Source organism: Montipora foliosa, chromosome 14 (genome assembly GCF_036669935.1).
Source record: "Montipora foliosa isolate CH-2021 chromosome 14, ASM3666993v2, whole genome shotgun sequence".
In the NCBI taxonomy this organism is placed as follows: domain Eukaryota; kingdom Metazoa; phylum Cnidaria; class Anthozoa; order Scleractinia; family Acroporidae; genus Montipora; species Montipora foliosa.
Window position 1 is genome coordinate 14,248,962 of NC_090882.1, and position 11,386 is coordinate 14,260,347.

The following is an 11,386-nucleotide window of genomic DNA, read 5'->3' on the forward strand; positions in this document are numbered from 1 at the left end:
TTGATGAAATGTCTAGATTTGAAACAACTTGTTTTATGCAGTTTCGAAATGATGAAAAAGTGCTCACCAACCGCTAAAACACGCATGTTGTGTAACATGAAACAAGATACGAAAGTTATGAAAAACAAATCATGATAATGTCAAATTTTGCAATAAAAATGTTAATGTAGTAGAGAAGAATTAGAATGAAGGACAAAAGTATCTTACAATGAAGAGAAAGCTCGCTTTTTAATGGCTAATCGTCTTGGTTACCATGACAACACCTATATCCTCACATGTGAAAGATAAAAATGATATGTTCACTGCGCGCGGTGAAGATACGATTTTTTAGTAAAAGGAGAAATCCTGGTATTTCATCAATATCTATATAATAAAATAATATATTATACTTAGTTAGCTGACCTTTAAATGGAAGTGAGGCTGGAGTTGAATTTGTTATGATACAAAACTCCCTGCATTTCGTATGATGATGATGCTGTTCTCACGCTAATTAGGTGGAATTATTTTACATAAGAAAAGCAGGGTGGTTTCTATCGAAACAAGGTCAACTCTAACTTTCATTCATAGGCCAGGTAACTACGCACACAGTAAAATGATCTATTGGGTTGGTTTGTATTGATTTTCACTCAAAACCTTCAGACTAGAAGACAGCTGCCAAAGTTTGGTTATTAAAACATTGTATTGCAGGTGTAGGTACAGGCGTAAGAAGAGAGGAGGCCGCATTAAGGAGGTCACCATAGCAACCAAGCCACAGTCCACCTCCCAAGCACCTCTGTCAACACATCACTGAGAAAAGACAGTGTGTGGAATGTATACTAACCCCAAAATTTGGGAGGGGAGGGAAAAGGCAAGCAAACGAAAAAGCAACTCAAGCCAAAGCTCATGGCATTCCCCACCCATATCCCAGGCAAAACAGCTGCATTTACTTGGTTTTAACTTTGCCTTAAACACTGAGATTTTAATATTCACCAACGCACAAAACCGACGCAGGTCAAACAAGTTTAATGCTCTACCAAAAATACAGAACAAAACAAAGGCACCCGGAGAAAAGCTCTAGGAAAACAGCCCAGCAGCGAAAAACATGCGGAATGACTTGACATCCGACACTGAGCGGTAAACTACATAATGCCCCTGCACTAAACCCCCCGGCCACCTCACACACCAACTCTGTGAGATACTGCTAGCCAGCAATGTTGTTTCGCGTTTAACTTAGCCTAAATTACATTTAGCCACATTAGGTGTAAGTGTTATTATAATCATTTAGCCTCATTCAATAAAGAATAGACCTAATCGACTAACTAATAGCTTCTGTGTGAATGAGACCACAATTGTGTATAACAGCCAGAAGCCAGGCTACTTAGTCAAGTGCTGGAGCCTTACTCAAACTCAAACCAACTCAATGAAGTACCCAATTCAAATCTCCCCGGACTAAGATTCTTTGTGTATTATTGTATTTGCATGATAATGTAGCATTCATATTTAAATGATATGGAAATACCTGGAACAAAACGTTTTATTCCCAAAGGGTTTGAATTGGGTACAACATTGAGTTAGCCAATTAGGTCTATTGAATTCATTTGAAAGAAATGATGGCAACTCACATAAGTACATGTAATAAAATCACAACAAATGTTTTGCAAATATTTTGAACCAAGCACCTGAAATTCAGAAAGTTGATAAGTGGTCTCACAGTATTCCACCACGATGTGACAGTCAAGTTTATTTCAATCTGATTTGTATTACATGTAATTTTACTGCAGATTTCCAACCATACAAATTATATTCATTGCCTTATCAGGTAAAATCAGAAGAAGTTAATTAAAATAACAGACTGACATATTAATCCACACTGAGACAGAAATAATAACTTGTTGTATTGGATTTAGATGAAGTAATATTATTTAAGGCTTTACAACAGCCTTGTAAAACATAGTTAATGGAGCGTGACTCGTTAGAGCTATCCTTCACATGTCACATTATTTCGTATACACTATGCAACGCAAAGGAGACATGAATGGATTCCTATATTCTAACAATTCGAACTGAGTTCCTTTATCCTTGTCTTTAATACTGTCTGCTTACAGTTATATCCTTCATCTGGATTGGCGAAAAGCAACAACTATCCCCATTCATGTCGCATTGAGTGCTACAGAAGTTGTTTGTATTAGATGGTAAGTTAGTCACCATTGGTTTGGTCCAAGACATTAGTCTCAGTATAAAAGGTCTAGTAAAGTCCAAAGTATCACTCTGTGAGCTCTATAGTTAACTGTAAGGAGTACCTTTACTGTTTACAAATTTTATTCCCACCCTCCCTCCCTTCGGAGGTTTTGTTAATGTCAAGTTTAATAAATTCGGGTTCACCCCTCAGTACACGCTTCGGTTAAGTCTCGCAGCTACTTCCCCAAGCTTTGGTGTTTTTCATGCTATGCCATTTTACGCCCTCTATCTGCCTTTGTTCTTGTCCGATCCAGCACGTGCCGGCAGAGTCGGCTCGTAGTGCTCAGGACACAAGGAGGATTGAGTTATTTTTACTGCCTACACTCTTCCATTATAGCACGATGCTGGCCCGAGGTATAGCTCCTAGTGCCGTGGAGAGTTAGGCTTGTATATCATGATTTGGCTTTTACCGGCCTACAACTGGTCCGATCCGGCGCAGTTCGCCTTGTGCGTTGGGGAGATAAGTTCACGCCACGCCGATCGTGGAGCGGTGTCCCCCCTTTTACGCCAACATTGTCTCTTGCGTTTTGTTATTGTAGTGTGTCTTAACTATAAATACCCGTGGGGGAACTGCGACATTAAATAATGTTAATGCAACACATTTTTTAACCCATTGACTTCTGGGAGTGAGACTGAACACATTTTACTCTGTCTAACGTGGGATGATTTTACTTGTCAACTGTGGGTGTTTTAGGGGTGAATGGGTTAAAGATCCAAGATAATGCACTGGTCAATACAAGTCTCACTTTCACTGGTTGGTGGGGACAACCAAGATATGTCCAAGGATTTCATGTAGTTAGATGCACACACATTTCGATAAGCATCATCAACCTCACCCTTACACTTAGCTAATTGCCAGAAATAGGTAGCAAAATTTAATGCTAAGACGTAAGGCGATAATATGTGTTGGATGTCAAAATTGAGGAATGCCTAATTATAATAACAAGCATTTTGAATATAAGTCAAACAAGCGGTGACAATGGAAATAAAAATATTTCCCCAGGGATGAGAGAATTACATGTTGCTCACTTTCTCTAGTCCATCTGTCCAAGTCTCTAGCTTCTCAGGGGTGGGGGGAGGGAGTTGGGCGCAGTGAGATACATTGACTGGTGGATAACTCTGCTTGCACACCCTATGCAAATCACTACTGGTTCATCATCATATATGCAAGTAACTAAGTGTCAGAATTGTTCCACGTATTGTCTTTGTTCACAGATTTGAATGTTGTTGTTCATTCAAAAGGAGCCCAGACGAGGGAGTCATGTTTTGTAACATCTTTTATAAGTCTAACATGGATGGACTATGTTCAACAGCTGTAACAATAACAGCTGAAATAACGAAATGCTAGAAAAGGTGGCACATTATCAAGCAGTTACTCCAATGATTGGGTTAAACTCCATCTAGAGATTTCAATTCGGTTCATCACTACGAATTAAACGTTAAAACTACCGTACTTACTCTCCATTCTCGTCATAACACACATCTGTATGACCCTCGTCATGAGAAAATCTCATAGGTTTGCGATCAGCTGGCATTTTAGATGGAAAATGGAAAAGAATTGAATCAATTGCAAGCTATAACACTTCGATCGTGCAAACTTTCCCGCCACTTATCTCGGATCCAGCCCTCCTCAATCGACTGGACTGAAGATTTATTCGTTCGTCACGCAATCGTTGAAATACTGCGTGACGAGCAAAAAAGGAAGCCAGGGACTGGGGCCATCACAAGTGGCCCAAACTGTGTTGTGTATTTTAGAGAGCTTGTATGGCGAGTTTTAGTCGATACAAATCAGAAGGCCTGTTACACTCACTTGTCTGTTGTCTCTTTGTTATCGTTCTTTGGTAATTTGGCTAAAACCTATCTCTAAAAACGCTCACCAGTCGATCGGTCAAGCAAACCGAGAAATCGAGCCAAAAAATGTAGCCAGAATCCTTCAATCCGCCTCAAACTCGGCCAGCGACATGTTCGAAGATTCTATCAAACATCTAGTTAAGAAAATAGTCTCGCTATCCACTCTGCGAAGGAAAATTTGCCACAAAATTTCAATTTCGCCTTCTGTCAACACATGCACTTGTGAAGATCAGCCGTGCACCCGAACGGTCAGTTGGTGACAAGTCACCCTTCCCTTAGTACAAAATTTTTGTACTAAGGGAAGGGAAGAGTGGATTAAAGGATTTTTGGCTACATTTTTTGGCTCGATTTCTCTGTGTGCTTGGCTGATCGACTGGTGGGCGTTTCCTACCTTCTTTTCTCTGTTAGATCTCTCTTTTAGAGATAGGTCTTGGTTGGAGGATGTCTCGCGAAATAGAGGACAGAATGGCACCAAATTGCCAAAGAACGATCACAAAGAGACAAGTGACAAGTAAGTGCAACATTAGTGCTTATTTCTTTGATTAAGCCTTCTGAATTATATGGACTAAAACTCGCCCTACAAAACAGGCCATTTTCGAAATATCAATATTCAGCTTGATAGGGAGGTAGGGAGGACAAAAACAATAGACACACCTTGGAATAAATGTGAAAAATATTTACATATCATCCACTCTCTTTTGTCTTTGTCCTCCAAACCTCTCTTTCAAGCTGAATTTTAATGTATCGAAAAGGCCTATGACAAACACAACATAGAGCTTGGGCCACCTGTGGGGCGATGGCACGCCTTTTCGTTTACGTTTGATGTTCTTTTATTTAGTTTGATCTCCAATACAATGCAGTGATTACAATTTTTAATAATATTCTTGTTACAGAGTATCCTCGTGTTAGTAACTCCTATTAACCATAAAATTTAATGCATAAGCTGTGTAAACTCAGTTGGGCGTCCTCAACATATTTCTCGGGCTATTCTACACAATTCTTCATCTGAAGGATCACGCTTTGCATCCTGCAAATACAAGTAATCATGTTATTTAGAAACTACATGGAGGCGAGAAGACTGTGAAAGTAGCAGCTGTAACATGTCTAAAGCCTGTGAAAACTGATCCAGCGCTAGCCATAGTTTTGTTTTATGATAAGGTGTTTATTAAGAAAGAAGAAAGCCCGGGGCAACTGCTATGTCTATGTTGCTATTATTTTTCAATATTAATATGCTTGAAACGCATGCTTAATTAAGGAAGAGTTTGGGCCAAACCAGGAATGCCAGGAGCTCATCAAGGACCGGGAAGCCTCTATTTGCGCTACTTCCTTGAGTCAACCATTTCCCGAGTAAATTTATTAGAGACCTTAAGATACAACGTTTCCTTTTTACGGTTACGGGTAGGTTATCCGTAGTCACGGTATTCGCAAAAACAGCGCAAAAATTACATTATACCAGTGACCACAAATAAGAAGAGAAAGACAGGGACACATTTTGACAGCATCCAACCAAGATTAGCTTGGTGCACAAGGCGAATAAATTCATTTTTGCTTTTTTCTGAAAGGTCTTCTGCAGCAAAATTTTACATGTTTTTTCGTCTTCTACTCTTCTACCTTGATAAAACGTGCATGATATGTCGTTGCTATCCCTCACATAGATTTGGAGCTACAGTTTCATGATACTACTTGAGGTTTTTTTCTTTTGACCATCGAGAAAAAACTTATAGAGATGTTTTCACTGTTGTCAGAGCTGAATAAAGAGTTTACAACGCACCCGCAGAAAACAACACGTGAAATGAGTCTTACCCCGGACATACGGCTAGGTAGGTTACCGGGAAATGCGAAAATGTCATTACCATTATGGGCAAAGATGGCATCAAACTTGTTCCTGTAAAGCTGAAACGGTGTATCTTAAGGTCCCTATTTTTAGGAAAAGGTTTTCCCGCGAAAAGTTCATGCCCCCTCGACGCTGAGATAGTTCTGGCTTTTACAACAGTGGGCGTGCTAAATCTCCCAAGGGAGATTGGCCTTTACTACAGTGGGTGTGCTAGAGCTCCCAAGGTAGGTGTTCTATAAATAAATCTACTCGGGAAAGGTTTCACTCCCATAGGTCAAGTATGCGAGATGGCGGCTTCCCTGGCCTTTATATATGAGCTCCTGATCAAACCCATAGTCACCGATAGACATTGTAGCTTTAACCAGTGATGACTGCTAGAAAGGTCTCTTTTCCATGTGTGGCAGGGAAGCAGGGATTGCACAGTAGTAAAAGCGCTCGCCTGATTGAATTATAATAAGTAAGTCTTAAAACGAAGCACGGTTGCCTTATTTCGACCTTAGGGTCTAAGGCCCTAAGCGATATATTCACCAGGCAAGAGAGTACAGTAGGTCCTTTGAACACCGCTGAATATGCTATATTAGTATAAATACACAGGTGATTATACAAAATCGCGCGCTCTCATTGGCTCGCTATCTCGGATTATCAGCCGATAATCACCTCGACGGACAGAATGGCTGCCAGTAGTCGTTTTGCCACTGTAAGTGAGGATGATTTTTGCGTTGAAATGTTTTTTTTTCTCTCTTTTTTGAAATAATCACCTGTGTATTTATACTAAAACAATTATTATTAAACTGGATCAATATGGATAATGCAATTCAAGACTTTTCATTGACTTAGCCATCATGAAATATGAGCTAATATACCATAATCCGCTACAAATATGGTAAGCGTACGCGTTAGCTTTAAATTAAAAGGGATAGAGCTAAAACATTTTCGATGAGGAAACAATGGCGGCGGGTGAAAATCATTAACATAAGAAAAGCAGTGAGGGTTCTATCAAAGCAAGGTCAACTCCAGACTCACTTTCATTCAAAGGCCAGGTAACTAAGCACACAACTGTAAAATGGTCTATTATTCCACTGGTGTTGAAGAGCGCAGATGAAGTGGCTACAACAAGGCACGCATGATAAGAAGACATTATGTTCAGGACCTCGATAGCTTTCCTTGCCACAGCTGTGAACGCTGCTACTGCTCAAACGCGGGTCTAATGGCCAACAAACGAGCCTGCCGAACATAACTGCTAAATGTAGCTAACTACTCACATCAACAAGTCATGGACTACCGAGGATGCCAACAAACTAAAAAAACCAGTTAATTCAGGCTTTTTAAAGTTCTCTCGCCTTCTGGACAGCTAATGGTTTAGTAACCAAAGTTACGATTTTGTGTTCATCTTAGCAGCTGGATTCGCTAAGCAAACTACTGTCATTATTATTGTATCATTATGATTACATCATTTTACTTCATTTTATATCATTGTTAGTTTATTGTAAGTTCTTACCTTAAAATCCCGTCGACCACGATCTTCTGGCACCGCAACATTCGAAGTGATGTCCTTTTTCAATTCCTTGCAAAAGATAAAGACAAATGAGTTTTCACTGATTGTTGTGCACGTGACGGGCAACAGAACTTTTCACTTTTCTTTGACTTCCCAATAAATTGCAATTAGACAGAGACAAATATTCTCTTTCCCGCCCAGTCGCAAGCTACCGATACTATTCCGAGTCAAATTGGTTCGTACATTTGATCTATTTTGATTCCTTTCAGACTTGCCTAAACACTCATGAAGCCCGCTTTACACTCGCACAAAATCTGCCACGTCACTCCGAAATCTCGGTACCGACCTCGGTACCGAAATGTTTTGCGGGCACCGCACGGTAAATTTTTCCTGTGGAAACAAAACCGGAATCAGAAGGCATAGTGGGCTCCTGTGCCAGAGATAATAGGGGTACCGAGCGCATCTCTGGAGGTTTTCCAGCACTCCAAATATTGGTATCGTGCCACTTTCTGTGCGTGTGAAAAAGGGGTTTCAAACCCCTTTAACACAGGCACACAGTTGGCACGGCACTCCAAAATCGTGGTACGGAGAGTGCCTAGCACACGTCCAGAGATGTGCTCGACACCCCTATAACTCTGACGCGGGTGCCTAACTGATGCCTTCTATTTGTTCTGTTTACACAAGAGAAATTTACCCTACCCTAAAAACATAGTACGTTACCGAGATTTCGGAGTGCCGTGCCAGATTTTTGTGCTTGTGTAAAGCGGGCTTGAAGTTGCGAATTTGCTCTATTTAGCAGAACCTGGGAACCTCACTTTCTCTGTTGTGGTACAAATGCATCTCTTATACAGACCTTCATTAAAGAGCGTTTTCCCTTAAAATAGTAACCCTCATTCAAGTGAATAATACAAGAAGCCAAGAGCAGAACAACCAGAAGATCTTTCATTTTGGCCGATGCTTACGAAGTCTAACGGAGCCCTGGCTGAAGGACGGAAAAACTGAGATTGTTGGCGTTAACTGCTTAATCAGTAATTGAAGTTAATCGATAGATGTCCTGAAGTTTATAGTGTTGGAGTTCGTAATGCGATACTAGAAGCTCGACTGCAAATGAACTCAATGCGGCGGAAATGTAGGTTTGTGGATGCTAATAGTGGCGGATATTTGCCATTTCCCGAGTATCTTATCAGCCTTATTTCTGGTGCTGTCACTCGCTGTTTGTTGATTTAATCGTCAGATAATTAGTTGTACCTACTTTCGCAATTGAACTGTGGAGGCATGAACAGGATCGTGTCCTCACTTATGTGATGCCAGTTCAGTGTTCTACTCAGCTCGTCAACTTTATACTATTCTGAGAGGTTTTTGCCTGATTTAATTAATTTATTCTTGTCTGTAAAACCTTTTTCCAATTTGGCGAATAAATGGATGGATGTTATTACCAGTTGAGCTATCAAGCTAAATGAGAGCTGCAGGTCTTTATGCGAGTTTGTAATCAACCCGTGTACATAGAGGATGTAGATATGACGAGAGTTAAGATTTAAAAGCCATATATTTGAACTGCGGGGAGAATCAAACTTAGATGTAGATCATTGCCGTTAAATACACTAATCCAGGCCTGAATCTTTCAGGCTTTCTTTTCGCGTTACTTCTCAAGTAACGTTCGTAACCGCGGTGATCTACATCTTAACTTAACTTAGTTGTAAATTCTTTGGTGGCGGGAGCATTTGTAAAACAATGCACGATGCATGAGCTAAGCTTGAAACCTAGTGCTGTCGTAAAGTGTTTCCGATTAGCTTTTGAGGAGATTGCGCTTATCACGTTTTCTGATCGTACTGGCGTACAACTGCACCAGCGCGTAAAATGTGCAATTTGAACTCGAGCAAGCCAAGAGCTCTCTCGTGTATTTTCCCTGATGTTAACAACCCATCCAAAAAGATTTACCATTTGTTGAGGGTGGTAAAGGGGTTTCACGGAAAATACGAAATACGAAATAACAAATTACGAAATTACAAAATAAAGTCAACGGGAAAATCCCTGTTCACACTGGAGACTAAAACAGTTATTTCTTGTTTCACGGAAAATAAAACCGTGTAGCAAGACCATGCATTTACACAGAGTCAAAACAAAGAGATTTGGGAACTCTTTCAACAAGTGTAGCTTTAGTTCAATGTATTTATGATAACATTGTAGATTTTAACTCCAACGGTAGTTTCAGTAATATTATATTTTATCGTCTATTTTTTTTTATATTACGCAATATTAATTCAGGTTATTTCCACAAGGGGACTTTTAATAAAAGCCACATTCTATCTACCTATTTATCTATCTGAAATCATACACCAATTACCGGTAACCGGTTTGATTGCTAATAAAATAACTTTGCTAAGTGGCTTACCTCACGGAACGAAACGAAACGAAACGAACTAAATAGATGTGCATAACGCTTCAAATTGTCATAAATGGCCTCTATTTCTAGAAACCAAACCCATTAGTTAGTAAATTGTGAGTAGTATAATCAGAAGTACGCGAGTAAAATATGTCATATGCGGTCTAACTGTGAGGACAATTGACTCAAATGCTTAGGGTCGTTTTTTAACATTAACAATACGGTTTTCTTATTTCATGATGCATTAACTCGCCACTTCTCGCTATACAACAACGTTAACTCACAAATTACTTTCAAACAACACAAACCACAGCTTTGCGACGAGAAAATGTCTGTCGAGCATACATAATTAAAGTTACAAACAACAGAGATCAACTTTGGAAAACTGTTAGGATGAACAGTTGCTGAACCACTGTAGCCCAGGTTCGATTCCCGGACCCGACGCCATAAGTGGGTTGGTTGAGTTTGTGTTGGTTCTCTACTCTGCTCCGAGGGTTCTTCTCCGGGTTCTCTGGTTTTCCCCCCTCAGCAAAAACCAGCATACAGCTGATTCCAGCTGGCTGCAAGGTGCGCTCCAAGGTCACCCACATGCACGGTATAGCAGCTGCCAGAGGCGCCATAGTATGCTTTCGGTTCGACCTTGTTGAGCTGCGTCGTTGCTGTACTTTTCTACGGCGATTAGCCGTGACAATTATTATCTCGCTGTATAAAACTTTGGAATGCTGTCCACATATATAACGTAACCTACACCACTTGAGAAGCTACACTTAGAAGTGAAAAGGTTCGGTACGGAACCTAGTGCAATTCTAATATACATAATGCTATGACTCTCTACTTATTATTATTACTATTACTATTATTTTTTTTTCTTCAATTTTGCCCATCCCTGCCTTCTCAGTGTATTTGCTGTTTACTTCAGACCTTTCTTCAATATTCTAGTAGTTATATATTTATATTTCGTTTGATTTGGTTGCCGGTTCAGTTTCCAGTCATTGCGTTTGGCTAAATTTCACCGGTGATACAGAGACAACTCAGTTTCTAGTCGAGCTAAGTGTTCCATACAACTTTATAACAACGTGTTAAAAACGTTTCCAGGCGCGCTCAAATCGCCGAGAAATTAAGAGCGTTAAGTAAGCCCGGCTCATCCCCCAAAATTAAAAGCTCTTCTCAAAAAGAAGAATTTATGCTAACTATATACTCTGAATTATTCCATTTGTTTCCGAGGGCATATTCGTATTCGATCTTAGCGAAAAAAAAAAAAAAAAAGCAGTTGCCTGTTAATCGGTAAAATAACAGCTTATCGCTACTAAGGTTAGCATTAACAGCCGGATTAAGTTCCTTGATAATAAACAATGTTTCCTGATACGAGAATTTAAAAATGATCTCACTTTAATGTGTTGTGTCCAATGGATTTGATGTGGTGAGCAATAGCTCAGTTATGGAGCATTGCGCTATATGCACCTGCATGGCAGAGATCATGGATTCGAAGCCCTTCAAAGCCACGTGAAGTGTCTATCATGAGAGACAATTGCTCAAATTGTCTATTGCGAGGAATAAGAGATGCATTTGTACCTCAATTTCGTTTATATAATTAATTTATTGTTTA

The 11,386-nt window shown here is 39.9% G+C and overlaps 1 protein-coding gene across 1 annotated transcript in view; it reads right to left on the reverse strand.

Annotated features, from left to right (window-relative positions):
• LOC137985230 (WD repeat and HMG-box DNA-binding protein 1-like) overlaps window positions 1-8,490 on the reverse strand; it is a 46,318-nt gene extending 37,828 nt beyond the window's left edge. Inside the window, exons 1-3 of the mRNA XM_068832782.1 lie at window positions 8,251-8,490; window positions 7,401-7,466; window positions 3,676-5,095 (exon numbers count right to left, since the gene is read on the reverse strand). Of these exons, the coding sequence (XP_068688883.1) occupies window positions 3,676-3,752 (77 nt within the window). The 5' untranslated portion in view covers window positions 3,753-5,095; window positions 7,401-7,466; window positions 8,251-8,490. The remainder of the gene's footprint in view (window positions 1-3,675; window positions 5,096-7,400; window positions 7,467-8,250) is intronic.
• Between the last annotated feature and the right edge of the window lie 2,896 nt (window positions 8,491-11,386).